Consider the following 17,598-nt stretch of genomic DNA (forward strand, 5'->3'; position numbering starts at 1 on the left):
GTATAGCACACACCACTTTCAGAACGAATTCCTAGGGAGATGGAAATGATTCCTGTGATGGGAGAAATGCAATAAATGACAAAGATGCTTCTGAAAACCCTCCAGTGGGGTTGACACCCAAATCCCCCGTGATTTTTTGCTCACACACTTCCTGAAAGTGTCCCTCCTGGTCTGCAAACCCCTGATCTGACCGCCTCCTTGTGTTTTTTGGATTAAGCATTGTCCTCCTCGGGATTAAGTCAAACAAATGGCATTTCTTCCTGAATTTTTAAAGCAATAGTTGATTTTATTATCTGTAACTTTCCAAAACAATAAGAGGAGACTACAGCCTAACCTTAGGGCATTGGGTCTCTTATATTTGTTAATTAGTTGGTCTTATTCTGGTCCAGGTTTGCATACCTTTTGAGTTGCAGGTTTTCTATGGTATTTGCTACATTATATAGAGCTGAATTTTTGCAAATGAATAAAATGGGATATAACCTTGATCTTACTAAATATACAGAAACTCCTACTTCCACCCAAAACACTTTTCTAGAAACTTATATTAAAATTTAATGCATAAAAACGAGCACATAGAATTATATATTAGAGAACCATTTCCATCCCCAAGAAGCAGAATTTAGTGGCAAGAAGGTGGATGATATACTGAAAATCTCTGCATTTATTTGACGCTGGGAATATTAATAATTTATTCTGTTTTTAAACCATGATATTTTTATACCATTAAGCATCTTAAATTCAGAGATCGCTGAGGAAAAATAATTAGAAGAATGGCAATGAAATGGAAGCAACAGAATAGAAATCTGGTCATCTCATGCAATTAGGGCCACGGAAAATTTAACCCCAAGACTATTGATGTACAGACCACAAGACCCTCTGCGGTGGCCTCTGACTGTTTCTTTTTGCCCTCCTTTCCCCTCTTCTCACATTCTGACCAACCTGCTCTTTGCAGGCAAGTCATATTGCATCATAGTGCTTAACCTCTGTTCCTGCCACTCTCTCTACTTCTATGTCCCCACCCTGTTTTGCCTTCAGCATCTACTTAAACGGTTTAGTCTGAACTCCCTCCTTTACTATAGCCTTTCTTCAGTTTATAAGATAAGTCTGACCACCCTTTCTTTGTAACATTGTGAGGTCTTGAATAACTTATAGAATGCGATCTATTATTTACTTACATAAGTCCCTTCAGCATACTATTAAAAAGCCCTTGCATTAGAGATGTAGAGCTTAGAACATGGTACATGTTTTGATAACTGGGAACTCAAATTTAGAAATAGTTTTATTAATTATTTGAGAAACTCATACACTGTATTCTAATCATATTCACCCACCTGACTCCTCCCAGACACATGTTGCCCTTCTCTACCCAACTTTGTATCTTCATGTTTTTACAGTCTGTCATGTCCAACTGATGCCACTCAATCACTACTTTATTTTAAAGGACTTATGGATGTGGTTAGCATAAGGAAGAGAGTAGAAAGGAAGGCTTTCTTTTAAAGCCTATGGTCTGATTTAGTATTTGGCCTGACACTTTGGGTGTTCTCAAACACCACTGCAATGACCCTTCCTTTTTCCTGAACTTGGGAATGTTAATATCATTTCATCATCAGCTTGTCCTTATTTTGGCATCTGTGGAGAAATGGGGTCTTGGAGAAGTAATTTATCCACACTTACAGCCATTTGATGGCAGAATTGTAACTAAATGCTCTGTGGTAACCTCCTGACCCTATACTCCTTAACTTCCTTAGAATATGTTTCTGAAAACTGTATGAATCCAATGTGAGAAAGTTGAGACATGCCAACATTGTAATGATAAAACTGTGAAATGGGTACCTCTGGTGGGTCCTGCCAAGTTGTGTGGCTAAGAGAACGTGCCATGAGCAACAGGTCTGGTGCAAGAGGTTTATTGGCAGAAGACGACAAAAGAGCATAAGGTCATCTTGGAGCAGGGACACAAGAGAGACAGACAGACAGACAGACAGAGCAGGTAAAAGAGCAAAAGAAAGAAGAGTGATGGGTTAATACCTTTAAGGGGTGTGTGTGTTGCATAGGGAAGTACACAGGTTGTAGTGACAGTGGAGGTAGCTGCAGCTGCACCCACTCCTCCACCCCACTGTCTGGCAGGAGGGCAGGAGCTAACAAAAACTACCCCAAGAAGAAGAGGTGGACATTCCATTTTATTTCTATCAGTGAATCCATTAACAACGGGTTTTTTATTTTCTTTAATTTTATAAACTTATTACAAAAAAGAGAACAGAACCTCAACCAGTGACTGATGGAAGCAGAGGCAGACACCCACAGCTAAACACTGAACTGAACTCCTGGAACCCAGTGGCAGAGAGGGAGGAGCGACAAAGGGGTCAAGACTGGACTTGTTTAACCCACAGAAACAGCTGACCTGAACAAGGGGGGAGCTCTTGGACCTCAGACTGATGGCTGTGAGGCCAGCATGGGACTGATGCAGACCCCCTGAATGTGGGTGTCAGTGAGGAGACCTAGGCAATCTATGGGGCCTTGAGTAGTAGATCAGTATTTATCCCTGGCATACAAATGGACTTTGGGAGCCCATTCCACAATGAGGGATGCTCTCTCAGCCTGAACTCTTGGGGGAGGGCCAAGGCCCTGCCCTGAATGAAATGACAGATTCTGGATATCCCTCATGGAGGGCCTAATCCTCCCTTGGGAACAGAGTGGGGATTGGGTGAGGATTAGGGAGCTTGGTGGGGGGGCAGGGAGGAGGGGAGGGAGAGGGAGCTGGGATGGACATGTGAAGCAACCTTGTTTCTAATTTAAATTAAAAATCTTAAAAAAAAAGACTTTGCAAATAAATGAAAACATCATACACTAAAATCAGCCAGACCCAAAGTCTATACATAGCAACAAACGTCTATGGTTAGAACAGGCATTTAAACAGACACAATGGAACGTCAGATTAAATTTTACATTTTCAGTATCCAGTGTAGTTTATGCACGTATCCACCACCAACGTCCCCAAAGTCCATGGCAGAATGAGAACAGTTGTGCTGTTGTTGTTGTTGGATTTTTGCTTGTTTTCGTTGTTATTTGCTTTAGTTTTTAACATGATAGCTGGAAAAGTATCTGGCTTACTTCATTTTGACAGAACATTAGCCAGTTTTTCTGCTCCCCTGAGTCTGACTCCTGTCCTCAGCCTGGCCCACAGTCCCCGTATTAGGAAAACAGGAATACAAGCAGAATACAAGAAGAATGTAGCAATTGGTGTTCTGCACACAAAAGCAAAATGGCATTAGGAGTAAAGTGACTTCAATATGCTGCCACTTCTGCCTTGCTAACGGAAAGGGAAAGCCCTCTGAAAACAAAGCAGAAGCATAGATTTAGCGAGTGTCTTCCTTGGTAACTGCCTGAAGCTTGCTAGTAAATTCCATTTCCCATTGGATATGTATCTATGCTTTCAACAATAGAAGAATGCTAACTTGGAAATTGTATATGGGAACCTCGGCTTGTAGCAACAAATAGACCATAAGAAAATCAAACTTCGTTTTATACTTGTTTCTTTTGAAATTTCCTTTTCCTAATAGAGCTAATTTTAAAGTGGCAGCTGCTCTTGTTTTTACACATGTGTTTAAGATGTAGAAGGAAGATAAAGTTTTTAATATGTTTTTTGTTGGGGCTGGTTGGCTAGTGTTGACCGCATTTGATTTCTGGAAGTTTTAGAGCAGAGTATCCATCTACCCTTGTCATGTGGGTTCTGGTCTTCCCATGTTACACACTATGGTGTTTAGTGGTGACAACTTGAGAGGGTCTAGAACCATCTGGGAGGGAGCCTTCCAGGCATACCTGTGGAGGTTATCATAATTAACTTAATTGAGTTGGGAAGACTCTTCTATCGTGGATGGCACCATTCCCCAGGTTTGGGCCCTAGACTATAGAACAAGAGAGAGTTAACTGAGCACAAATGTTCCTCCCTGCTTCTTGACTGAGGATAGGGTATGACCAGCACCCTTAGAACCTTGCCACCATAAGTCCTGTCATGATGGGCTGGAGCCCACAACTGATGAATCCTGCAGTGTCCTGATACAGAGCAGGATGCAGGGACTGCTCCACGGGGTTGGGCCAGAGAAACAGGGCTATTAACAGAGCCCATTTGAAGACTTCCTGTGGACATGTGGCCATCAGTGATTGAGGCAGGTGATGACAGCTTTGCTCACTCCTGTGAGTCAAACCACTGACCGGTTACTCACTTTATTTCTCTAATACAACCTTTCCTAAGAGACATTATAACCTATGCTGTGTTCTGAGGCAAGGTTAAAACTAGTTTTTAGTGGAACTCTAAGGGAGAAGTGAAGATAGTTTGTCAGAGTGGTCCTTCCATTGGATGCTGGCTTGCTTGAAGTGAATACAGATATTTAGCAGGGGTGGCCACCCTCTGAGACAGGCTGTACCCTGGGCTCACAGGGAAGGTCTCCATTGCCAAAAGTCCGCAATTCTTCTAGTAACCTGTAAGATAGTGGTCACATATCCCAGTATACAAATAGGTCATTTGAGGCTCAATGTGTACCCGAGGCTCATAATCAGTGAGGGACACTCATCCACTGTTGACAGATGTCCAAACTCACACATATAAACATGGGTGTTCTTGCTTTTGTTTGTTTTGACACCAGGATGTCTTAAATAGGAGATCTGCTTAGGTTATTGCCTCTCCATAAATATGAAGGAAAACAGGGTACATGCAGACTAATTACTACCTGTCCATGCTAGGAGCCTGAAGCTTCCACAGGGATGGAGTATGGAGCCCTAATGCCCAGGACTTGGGTGTTTCCTTTGCTTTTGTTCTCCATTCAGTGCTCCCGGAACTGCAGTGGAGGCTTTAAGATCCGCGAGATTCAGTGCATGGACAGCCAGGACCACCACCGGAGCCTGAGGCCATTTCACTGCCAGTTCCTGGCTGGCATTCCTCCTCCACTGACTATGAGCTGTAACCTGGAGCCTTGTGAAGAATGGCAAGTGGGGCCCTGGAGTCAGGTAATGCACCCCAGAGGATATACAGCATCACAGAGATTGGGTCTAATAGACCGTTAATTGTTATATCAACACTAGTCTAGAAGTTGCAGAAGACCACACTGGAACCATACCAGGGATTCAGTTCCATTTAGTGACAGCACAGTATGGGGGAAACAGCAGATCAAAACCTTGCGGGAACTGAAAAATGCACTGGGAAAATGATATGGTGTACTGTCAACTATGACAGTGCAGTGTTTTATTAGAACTTGGTCTCACAATGGAAATATTGGATAATTAGGGACCCTGCCGGGGACATGAGCACAATGAAATGATTAAAAATACACTACTTTGATGAGCTATTTATAATAGCCTCACACACCTGTCTAAGCCTTCTTCAGTCAGCCTGGGAATAATAAGGAGATCCTTCTCACACCATACAATTTTAGATTCCTATCTCAATTAAATACCCAGATGATTGTTTGCACAAATGGAAGAGACTGCGTATGTCTCCTTAATGAGAGGATTAGCTCTGCTGGATATTGGTGTCTAGACCATGAAAGAAAGGTTATTTTCCTCTGCTAAAGCATGATAGTTTCATTTTCCAATAGAAAATTAAATCAATAGCTAAAAAAATACTCACAGGTATACCCATGCATAGTCCAAAGATAAGAAGCCAAGGCTATAAGGTACTGTGAGTGTGTCCATTGCGAAATTTTATCTATTACCTACTTTAATTCTCACAGTGATATGGGCAGTAGGACTTATTCATTCCATCTTATAAAAAATATATCGATTGGAAAGTATACAACTAGAAAACAAATGATAAAGTATTTATTCAAATGTAAAGCAGACTCTAGTATCTGCCTGCCCCTCCATAGAACGTGGCCCAGTGAGGGCTGAGCAGAGTGAACTGGGGTAGAAAGACTGAGCATTGACTGCTTTAGGGAAACCTGCAATGTACTCAGAAGGGAAGCAGAGGTTCACAGCCTGAAGACACAGACAGTTAGCACAGAAAGTTGGTTCCTCTGGGACCTCCTGTGTCATGCTGGGCCACTAACATACATTGACTCCTAGGTCTAAGAACCACTATGTGGTATTCTGAGGGTCCTACTGTTCTCTATTTCCCCTCCTTCTCTGCCTTGCTCAACTCTAGATATATACATATATATGTATATGTATGTATGTATATATGTATATATTTGTTGCTTCCATGTGTGGACCTAGGCCTCCAGGTTACTCTCATATGTGAAGCCTAGTCTGGACCCCTTCAGGTAAATCTTGAAGACCCTGAAAAAATATATAGAGAAGCTGAGATTCCCAGGTCAAGAAACAGTGTTTTCAGGCTATCAAAAATGACTAGCCAAAGGTCAGGAGTAGTGGCACATTCCTTTAAGCTCAGCACCTGAAAGGCAAAGAAAGGCAAACTTCTGTGAGTTGGAGGCTAGCCTGGTCTACATAGTGAACTACTGGCCTGCCAAACTATGTAATGAGACTCTGACTCAACAATCCCACAATGATAATCTACCAATCAGCTCTCGTTTATTACAGAAAAGACAGTATCTGTATTTCCTCAGTAGTAGCTGCAATATCAACCTGTCCTCTGAAGGCCTCCCACATCAACCTTTCTAAACATCTTTATCCTGAGAAAACCAGAGTTGGGAAACTTCTCTTTGAAGACACAGTGGAGATGAGAACTGTAACTCCTGGAGCAGTTTGGGGATTATATAACTTTAGATGCTTTCACTGACCTGTCATAATGCCGCTCTAATGGCTTGCCCTCCTGAGAATTTTGGGGCCCACTTGGGAAATGTCAGCCATCACAGACTAGTTAAAGGGCTGATACGTTTTACTAATGGCAACATCTATATCAGTAGTAGTCAAATGTTAGCATACTTCAAATCATCTGCTGAATTTGTCAACACACAAAGATGTGGGATGATCCCAAGAGGATCCAAGTAGGGATCTCGAGGGGGAACTCTGAATCTATATCTCTTCCCTATGAGAGGATGCTGACCCTGCTGGTCTGAAAAGCTCCAATCTATAGTAATGTTTATCTTCTTTTCCTTCTACCTGGTCAAATGGCCCTGAATCCATTTGTATATATTCAGAGCCGCAAGAATCTAAAGATTGAATTTTACTTTGTTCCTCAAATAGGGCTACAAACAGATTGAATAAACAGGGGTTGGAAATCTAGGTTGATTCTCAAGGCTGGAATCTTCTGAAGACAACATGTTATGTCTTTTATTGGGCATATGTGGCCAACTATAGAATTTTCCTGTTTCCTGTGATACCACCATACACATAGTGCCTCATAAGATGAAGTTGACATTGATAAATTAACCACAGTTTGTTGTTGTTATAACTGTGTCATAAGTAGGCATCTTCAAGGCACTCTCACTGTTTTGGAATTATTACTTTTCAAATATTATTAGTGAATTAATTTCCTCTTGGAAACATCATACAAATGAAAACCATGTACCATATGAAACCATTCTGATAAGCAACAACCTGACATTTTTAGACGTGCATCCTTAAAAAAAATCCACCTTGCTGTCTGAGTATCACTACCCATGTATCACAATCTTCAGCAAGCCCATCAATGTTACTACTAAAAGAAGCTTCCTTCCATTCGAAAACCTTGTGGAGTGGGAAAGGAGGGCTGTCACGTTTCAATAGGAAGCAAACGATGTGTATTCTCCTTGCAGGGTGACAGAGCTAATCATATTGTTTTTAAACTTTCTGCAACTTGATGTTCCATGGCTGGCTGGTATACATGGGAGGCCTGCCCTCTTCTAAAGACACAGCAGAAGTGAACAGGGGTAGGGATAGGTTGGTGGGGAGGGGTTGGGAGGTGAGAAGGCAGGGAGGGGAAACTGTGATTGGTCAAGGGAAATTAATGAATTAAAACAAATATATAATTTTTGTATTTATGTGTATAGGTGTTTTGTCTGCACATATGTCTGTGTACTGCAGGTGCTTCTGGTGTATGCAGAGGCCAGAAGAGGGAATCAGATCCCATGGAACTTGAAGTTCAGACAGGGCAAACCATTGTTTGGGTGCCGTGAATCGAACCTGATTCCTCTGAAAGAGCAGTCAGTGCTCTTAACTGCTGAGCCATCTCTCCAGCCCCATAATCACAAATTTTAAAATCTAAAATGTACATTTTTGTTACCAAAAACTTGTGCCAGAAAGCAAAACTGATGATACCCTGTATGTTCCAGAATATTTGATAGGCAGACAACCTAACATCTATTCTGAAAGACCGTTCCTTTAAGGAACATGTGACCGTGTTCCAGGTTCTAATACCAATACCAACTTCTCCAGAACACAGCCAAAATGATACCAAAAAGTTTGCTGCTATCATTGAACTGGCCACCACCTATTTTTCACTGCCCGTCCATGCTGTGTGTCAGTGTTCTAGGTCCTGTGGAGGCGGCGTTCGGGAGAGAGAAGTATCTTGCCCAGGAGGCCTCTGTGACTGGACAAAAAGACCTGCCTCCACTGTGCCCTGCAATGGGCACCTTTGCTGCCACTGGGCCACCGGGAGTTGGGACCTGGTAAGAGTTGGTTATAGGTGCCTTGTTCTACCCTGGCTTTACATTTAGTATATTTATTAATATGTTATTATTATCATCATCACTAGTAAGAAAATTTATAGCACATTTTGAAACATTCTAAATTTACAGATCTCTTTGCATGAAAATTTATTGCTAAGATTGGAGACTATTGAACTGAATGGAAAGGGCATGTTTAATGTCTTTATGGAGATTGTACATGTTTGTTTTATATTAATTCTTTGAGATTTTTCATACAATGTATCATGATTATATTCGCTCTTGACACTTCCCCTGACTCCTCTGAGATCCAACCCTTCTTCCCCACCTCACCCCCTATACTTCATGTTCTCTTTTTACTCTTCTAAAAGAGACTACCTCACAGCAGAATTCCAGGTCCTTTGTGTTGTAATTTAAGAAAAGCATCGAGTGAAAGAAAGATGCTATGAGACAGGGTTCAAGCAGAGGTTTGTTTGTTGTTTTTGCTTTGTTTTTTAAATAGGAAAAGGGATCATAAAAAGGGGAAAGGGGGAGACTGGCCTCTGGGGACAGGAGCAGAAGAGAGGAATGAGGGAGAGGGAGAGAGGGAGAGAGAGGAAGAGGGAAGGAGGGAGGGAGGGAGGAAGGGAGGGAGGGAGGGAGGGAGGGAGGGAGGGAGGGAGGGAGGGAGAGGGGGTGGATGGGAGGAGGGCAAGGCCCTTTTAAAGGGAATGTAGTGAATGTGCACAGGTGGTGCTCTTAGTGACTGCAGCTGAGGGTGTATCCTGTCAGAACCCCAAGGCCAGGCCGGTACAGATGCCTGAATACTAACATTCCTCCCTTTTTATTCATTATAAAAGGTGATGAGTTAGAAGTGGGTAGCAGGTGAGGCAGGGATGAGGACACCGTGTTCTCAAGACTACTTTCTGCTGACCTTGGAGGTGTCGTTTATCTTTAGGGGACCTGAGAAACTTGGGGTGCTAGACATGCTAGACACATCCTGGAGTAGATGGGTGTTTCACTTCACTGTCCAAGCTCTTCTGAACCATCCAGTGCCTTCTTGGCCTTGCAAAATGTGTTCTTGGTGGATGCAAATCGACTCCCTGGGGCTTAAAGCACTGGATCCTTTCCCATCACCACAGCATCACCTGGACATGTTTAGTAGCCTTTTGCCTCCAGCTCTATGGCCAACAGCTGGTAGTGCTGCAACAATAGCTGCTTAGAAATGGTCAGTGGGTCTCCAAAACACATCCTGATGGGAGCAAGGAGGTGTAGATGACACAGCTCTCGTGAGTGAGGCAGAGAAGTAAGACCCAAGGGTCTGCAATTCCTAGTGTCCCAGGAATTCAGAGAGGGTCGATTTCCAGACAGGCACAGGCTACCCAGTGAGTCGTCACTCAAAGGGTAGGGCTCTGAGCTTGAGAGAGACACAGTCACCTGGTACCAGGACTTTGAGAAAAGCCAGAAGGTTAGGAAAGGACTGTGCTGGAGAAAGGAAGCCTCACATCTAGGGGAATGGTCAGCAGTGGATAGAGGCCCAACTGTTGTTGGTATCGAGGAGAAAGCAAAGCCATCAGCAAACAAGAAAACAGATCTGTTGCAGGTGGAAGGGAGTAGATCTATTGAGGGTGGAGCAGGTGGATAGGGTCACAGCGTGAAGTGGTTACAGAGTGCTGGGCAGTGGATTTTCGGTGAGCTTATTCCTAGTGAGTGAGGCAGAACAAGATCCAAAGGCTCTTATCAAGTGAGGATAGAGCGAGAAAGGCATAAGCTGCCTCAATCAAGGGACAGGAGCCGAAAAACCTGAGGGTCCGAGAAATGAGACTGGCACGAGCCACCCAGTAGGTCGGCACACAAAGGGTGGAGGCCAAGGGTTCAGAGCCGAGAGATCCCTAGTTGCCTGTACTAGGACTTAAAAGTGACAAACGGCGAGAACCGCACTAGAGAGACGAGATGAGTCCTCACTCTTGGGAATAGCCTAAGGTAGGGAAAGCAGACTGGCTCACCAATTATGCGATTTTGAATGGAAGGACCCAGTGATCCGGAGAAGCTAGGCTGTTACATGTGAACTGGGTTCCAGGGTCCTAGCGTGACTCAAACTGCCTGTGGGCAGGAGGAGATGCCAGGAGAACCTTCCTTGTCACGGAACCAAAGTTATGATTTAAGAAAAGCAGCGCAAAAGAAAGATGTTATGAGACAGGCTTCAAGGGAAAGGGTCATTAAAAGGGGGAAATGGAGGGGGAGACCGGTCTGTGTGGACAGGAGCAGCAGGAGAGAGAGGAGGAGGGAGAGAGAGACAGAGGGAGGGAAGGGGGAGAGAAGGATGGGAGGTGGTCAGGGCCCTTTTAAAAGGGAACATAGTGGATATGCACAGGTGGTGCTCTTAGTGACTGCAGCTGAGGGTGTATCCTGTCGGAACCCCAAGGACAGGCCAGTATAGATGCCTGAATACTAACACTTTGGCTCTTATACACTTCTACAATGTTCCCCTAGCCTTAAGTGTAGGGGTTATGTTGTAAGTGCACTAATTGTGGGCAGGCATCCTACAACTGGTTGAGCTCTGAATTTCTTCAGTTGCAGCCTTCTGTAATTATCTTCTATTGCAAAAACTATGGTTCTTTGTTGAGGAACAAGAGCTAAACTCATGTGTAAACATAAGGAAAAGTACTTAAAGTGTAGTTAGCAATCATTCTGCTTTAGGAAAATGACAGTAGTAAGCTCTCATCTAGAATCCAGTGCCTTACCAGCCAAGGGTTGATTAAATTTACAGTGTTAAACAAAGATTCCCTCCTATTGATCAGGTCTTAAGTCCAATCACACAGCTGTTGGTTACCCTCAGGATATAAGTGCCTCTGTTGTCCTTTCAAAGTATCTTCCTATGCTAGGTTCATTTGGATAGGACTATTGACCGCTCTTCTCTCGTGTCAGCTTGAATAGTTCCTCTGAAATGGGGGCTAGTCCTCAGCTAGAAGGCTATTAGGTCAGATCCAGATACGTTCTTCCAAGTCCTTTGTCAAAAGTATGTGATGTCTTCGGCAACAGGATCTTAGCTTCTTTTTCTAGGAGGAATCAAAAGCAACAGCAATAGTGCATATTCTTTGAGAGATTTCCCATGGTTGACAGTCTATATATAATCCCATTTCCCCCTTCATAGCAACTGTGTCTTAATTTTTAATTATACATCTGCATGTGTGTCTACATATGGGTGTGTATGCTTGAATGCCGTTCCCTTGGAGGGCAGAGGTATAGAATACCCTAGAGCTGGAGTTACCTGATGTGGGTGCTGGGCTTTGAATTTGAGTCCTCTGGAAGAGCAGAGGATTTGTAACCAGCCCCTATACCTTACGTTCAATATCAATATTCCTTTGGATTTGTGAACGTAGACTTTACTCACTGACCTGTGACATGTTTCCATGCATTTCCCTTTCATTGCTCTTTGCCTATGTACCACTTCCTGGTCTGCTAAAGTGGCCTCATAGCTGCTCTGGGTCCATGTTCTTTATCTGGAGTTTAGAAGAGACAAAATAATATCAAATATTTTCAAAAGAGAAAAGATCAAATAACAAAAATATTCCAGAAGCACAAGGCCTAAGGAGAGGTTACTTTGGGTCCCAAGTCCTTGGCTTTACTATCTTTTTTTTTTTAGACCCAAATATAGTATCTTATATCTCAAAGCTGTAGGTTTTAATCTTTGTAAGTTTAAGCCTTTCTTCTGTCCACAAAGCAGTTTGCCAGATGGCCAGAACGTTTGATGGAGAAGTAAACAAAATAATTAAACTGTAACTCAGAACAAGATTTACTGTCTCCCAAAGTTCAGTTGTTGCATAAATAACACTGTCTCATTAATGATGGGGGGAATGAAAGTTCCCTATCCCATAGAAAAATTCTGCTGTTGCTATGACTTGTTCTACCTGAGTTCTATAGGAAATTGATTAATGATTAATGTGAGAGAGCTCAGCCCACTATGGATGGCACCGACCCTGGGCAGGCAGTCCTCAGCTGTGTAAGAAAGCAAACTGAGAAAGCTCCAGAGAAATCTAGTAAGCATCACTCTTCCTGCTTCAGTTCCTGGCCTGGATTCCCTGGATGATGGACTGAAGTCTGTAAGCCAAACAAACCCTTCCCTCCCGCAAGATGGTTTAGGTCAATGTTGATCACGTGACCAGGAAACCAAACTAATACACTTGGTTTTTATGAAACAATCTTATTTTACAGATGAAGAAAAAGAAAGGAGGATTAAATTATTTAGGATGATAACAGCCAGAAATCCCAATTCCCATAAACCCTAGTCCAGGATTATCCAGAGTCTGGCTTTATTATTCTCCATCTTTCTTCCTTCTGGCCTCTGTTACAGACTTTTATTGATCCTGAATGTTTTATCTTAGTAGATATTTCATTGTTTCTTACCAATACCTGTGGGAGATTTGAGGTGAACTGACTGATTAAAATTATCTTCAGATATAGTCACAGAAAACTGACTTTCTAATTCAAACGTGAGACCCCCATGCTGCTCACGATTATGCTTCATGATTCATATACATTAAATGAGTAAACATTAAGAAAAAGTCCCATCTGTCCTACTATTGCCTCTCTATGTGGTCTCTGTGAGAAATGAGGTTTTGTTAGCTGTATTCAGAGTTGATTGGTGGTATCCCAGGCCTGGAAATTCTCTTAACTAGTGTTCTGCATCTCCAATAATATTTCAAGTGGCAAGTGGATTCTTCTAAGTTTAATAACTTTTCCCTTCAGCCACCTTTTAAGCGAGTTAGACAGTTTGTATTCATTGAAAATCATACTGATTGCTGTGACGCGTGAAGAATGGGGAACTTGGTTTTGTCCTAGGAAGTTTTGCTCATAGAAAAAAGACAAGTCTAAAAAAATAACAAATTGTGGTATAAAATAAAAAAAAACATAGGTGTGTATGTGCATCACAGTAGCCAAAACATGGAACCAGCTCAAATGTCCCTCAATGGATGAGTGCAAAAGCAGTGTGGAATAGATATAAATGGAACATTATTCCACATTGGAAAGGAAATCTACACACTGCAACACAGATGAACTAGAAGTAATTATGCTAACTGGAACAAGTTGGTGACAAACAGGCAACTACCTTATTCTACTTAATGAGATTCCCACAGTGATCAAAGGTGATTAAAAAGACATAATGCTGTTTTACAGGAGCTGGAGTAGAGATGGAAGATAAGTTGTTTTCAAATACAGTTTGCTAAGATGGAAAGGCTCAATAGAGGTTTTGTACACACTGAGAATGTCCCTAAGGCTGCTGCACTGTGTACTTAACATGTCTTAGAATAAAGCACGGTGTGGTGGCACGCCCCTGGAACACCAGAACTTGGCAGTTGTGGAAGCAGGATGATCTGGAATTGAAGGCCAGCTGAGCTACATAAGAAGACCCTGTCTCAAAAGCAAAACAAGAAAGAAAGTGTGTGTGTGTGTGTGTGTGTGTGTGTGTGTGTGTGTGTGTAGGCTTAAAATAGTAAATCTTATGGGTTTTCTTTGTATTTTACCACATATAAAATAATTCAAGAAAATAGCCACAACTTACATTTTTAAGAATTTCCTCAAGGAACTTGCTTCCTTAAGCCAGAGACTCTGAGTCCCGCTGCAGCGGCCATTACAGTGGTATCTTACATGTCGGTAGAGCTAGAGATCAGTTATGGTCCAGAAAGTCTGAAAATCAAAGACTTGTAGACCCATTTCTTCCCTATATACACTGTACTCTTTATTCAGCCCAATGTTTATTTCCTATTGGTTTTTCTCTCCATCTTCCTAAAAGTGTTATCCCTTCTACATACGCTTGGTCTCTAGTCCCAAATCAGTATTAGACCAGAGAAACTGGAAAACACCATGGCCTTTTCACATCATGTATTCATAATGTCAAGAAGAATATTTGTCATATTTTCACAATGTCAAAATAAGTATTTGGGTTGAGAGTTTTAAGCAGAATCCAGACTATGCCCTACGAACCATCTTTCATCCTCCTTCCTCCACCCCACTATCATCATTTTCTTATTCGCCTATTGCTTGGGAAGAAATGTAGCCAACCACACTCACTTTTACACTGTTCACTCTAAAATTGAATCTCTTACTGTGTCTGTTACAAATTACTAAGGATGTGACCAACTGGCCCACCTTGATTCCAGTACCTTCTCCCGATTGAGTAAAGTATGGTAGGGTTGGCATGCCTTGTGGTACTAGCATGGATATTTGGATCCCAATTTTGTAGCTGTGTGATAGGACCAGGAGAACACTCTCAAATATGGGAAAGAGGACCACATTCTACAGAGAACCCATTAGTACATTAAGATAAAGTCATTCCAGCAGTCTCTAGCACAAGGTTATTCCCAAACTCACATCATGGCTTGATTTGCATTTCAACTATGGCAAAGCTGTGTTTTGTTACAGCTTGATCTCACAGTGGGCCTAGATCCAAAGGGCTCTTGGTGATTTTCTCTGGCTTTCTGTCATTTGACTGGTGGGGTGAGAGATGCTCCCTTGGTAGTCCTGGGGAGGAACTGCGACTCTTTCTGTGTCTCCTTTTCAGTGCACCACTTCCTGTGGCGGCGGTTTGCAAAAGAGGACTATCCATTGTATCCCCTCAGAAAACAGTACAACTGAAGATCAGAGCCAATGCCTCTGTGACCATGAAGTCAGACCCCCAGAATTCCAAAAATGCAACCAGCAAGCCTGCAGGAAGAGTACTGGTAGGTGACTGGGTTGCTCAGGTGGGGCAGGGCTGTGGTGGTGGAGACAGTGTTGCATGAGTAAGTCATCCTTCATGATTCAGATTGTGAATGGTTTTCTAGACCGTTTTGCTGAACAACAACAACAAAATCTTGATGCTGAAGAGGCTAGACAGGAATTGTGAGAGCAGGTTATATGATTTAATAAGTCCTGATTGATTAGCACATCTGATTTCCTGTCTCAGAGAATATTTACACTGATGTTACCCCACACAGATATGAATTTATTTTTTTTCCAAAGACTGAAAGATGTTCTAGCCTTTCTCATGAATGCATCCAAGTACAGAATGATCTGTAAATCTAAGTTTACTGACTTAGGTCAGGTTACCTAGAAACAAGTTCTGAAATATATATCTCAGTGGGCAAGAGGAGTCCAAAGAGGAAGTGCTGAGCAGTGAACAGTCAGCATGGCCCTGTTGCATTCAATTCACTTTCAAAAGGGTCTGGTTCATGTTAGAGTGGCATAGCACTTACCCACCATGTTCATGGCCGTGGGTCAGATCTCCAGCATTGCCTAACATTTCTGAAAATGAAGCATCTGATATAGTCACTTGGATCACTGTAAGTGTACCTCACAGTTGCCTGGGGAAGTTACCCATGATATATTTGTGACATACATGAGTCGATAGCAGAACCCGGGTCTGCTTTTCACTCCTTGTATGCCACATGTCATCAGAGGAGAGGTTCTAGCTTTGAAAATGGGCAATAGTAGTTTTCGATTCAGGGAGGTAACTTTCCATCTACATAACTTTATGAAGTTATTGAACTCTATGTTGTATGTTACTTTGGGGTCTAAAGAGGGAAAATAACTCAAACCTTAGAGACTTCTTGTGAAGATTTTAACTATGTATGAAGTGTACTTTAAAAGACAAATGCTGAACCTGAAGACACAGCTTAGCAGTTCAGAGCACTTGCAGAGGACTCAGGATTGGTTTCCAGCACCCACAATGGGGGCTCACAGCTACCTGTAACTCTAGTTCCAGGTGATCCAATGTCCTCTTCTGGCTTCCACAGGCCCCTACATGTACATGATGCACATAAACTTAAGCAGGTATACACACACACACACCACGCACACGCACACACACACACTCTCACACACGCACGCGCACACACATCAAAATAATAAATATGTTTTTAAAAAAGATAAATGCTTAGTCAGCCATGGTGACATATGCCAATAATCCAGTACTCAGGGGTATGGGACTGGGAGCTAAAGGTCAGCCCAAACTAGCTAATGAGACCCTGTCTCAGAAGACAACTACTTCATCCTTAAACAGTTGTTACTTCCTTCAGACAAGTTACTGCATGTCAATAGACTGAAAAGTCCTTATCTATAAATAAGTATATTCAAACAAGCTTTTATGTCCATTTTACTGATATTTTCAGCTCCATTGGTTATAGAATCTCTAAATTAAAGACCTGGAGAAGGGCTAGAGAGATGGCTCAGTGGACAAGAGCACTTGCTGTGCAAACATGAGAGTTTGGATCTAACCTCATCTGGGAGAACCTGGAGAAGTTTCAAATTCTGGAATACTCAGGAGAAAGGCTAGATTAATCTAAGTCAAGGACGCAAACTCAAGGAAAGCTATGAAATGACAGAGCTTGAGAGGCAGGCTCAAGCTCATGTAGTAAAAAGTACATGTCTCACACTGGTGGATTTCCACTTCTTCTTCTCTGAGATGTAAAGGAGCTGTTGGAGTATCCAAAGGAGGGGAGTAAAGGAAATAAATTGTTTCCAGCATGTCCAACAGTGTCATCCTTGTTCAACTCAAGTTATCATCCTTGTTCAGGTCAAGTTTAAGAAGTCATGTTGGTGAGACTCCATAGATGTAAATTCTGACATTACTGGAAGACACACTGTCACAGCAAACTCCATGAACTGACTCTAACAGTCTTTCTGCCCCTTCTTCCACAATGTTCCTTGAGTCTTAGGTGTTTGCCAACATTGATTGGAAAATCCCGTGAAGCCTTAACCATGTACAAAGAAGTACTTGCAACTGAGAGATGCTCAGAGTGGGAAAAATAGCCTTACTCAGGGAAGAGCACACTGATTGGTTATTCAAACTCAAGTGGTCAGCCCTGAAAACAGACACTGCAAGTAACATTATACAGACTGAGCAGGCTATATTTAGAAATATATCTGTATTTATATATACATGTATGCATGTAATAACAATTAATGCAAGAAGAATCCATGAGTTTGAAAGAGAGAAAAGAGAGGTATATAGGGGTCAAGTTAAAGGGAAGAACAGGAAGGGAGAAAAGTTATAACTATAAACTCAAAATATTTTAAAGGAAAGAAAAAGGGAAAGAAAGAAAGA

At 42.3% G+C, this 17,598-nt stretch overlaps 1 protein-coding gene across 1 annotated transcript in view; it reads left to right on the top strand.

Annotated features, from left to right (window-relative positions):
- Positions 1-17,598, top strand: part of Adamts12 (ADAM metallopeptidase with thrombospondin type 1 motif 12) — a 280,702-nt gene that overhangs the window by 249,358 nt on the left and 13,746 nt on the right. Inside the window, exons 21-23 of the mRNA XM_040757649.1 lie at positions 4,822-5,001; positions 8,394-8,537; positions 15,076-15,235. Coding sequence (XP_040613583.1) covers positions 4,822-5,001; positions 8,394-8,537; positions 15,076-15,235 — 484 coding nt within the window. The remainder of the gene's footprint in view (positions 1-4,821; positions 5,002-8,393; positions 8,538-15,075; positions 15,236-17,598) is intronic.

The sequence above is a fragment of the Mesocricetus auratus genome, unplaced genomic scaffold (genome assembly GCF_017639785.1).
Source record: "Mesocricetus auratus isolate SY011 unplaced genomic scaffold, BCM_Maur_2.0 Super-Scaffold_100015, whole genome shotgun sequence".
Lineage (NCBI taxonomy): Eukaryota > Metazoa > Chordata > Mammalia > Rodentia > Cricetidae > Mesocricetus > Mesocricetus auratus.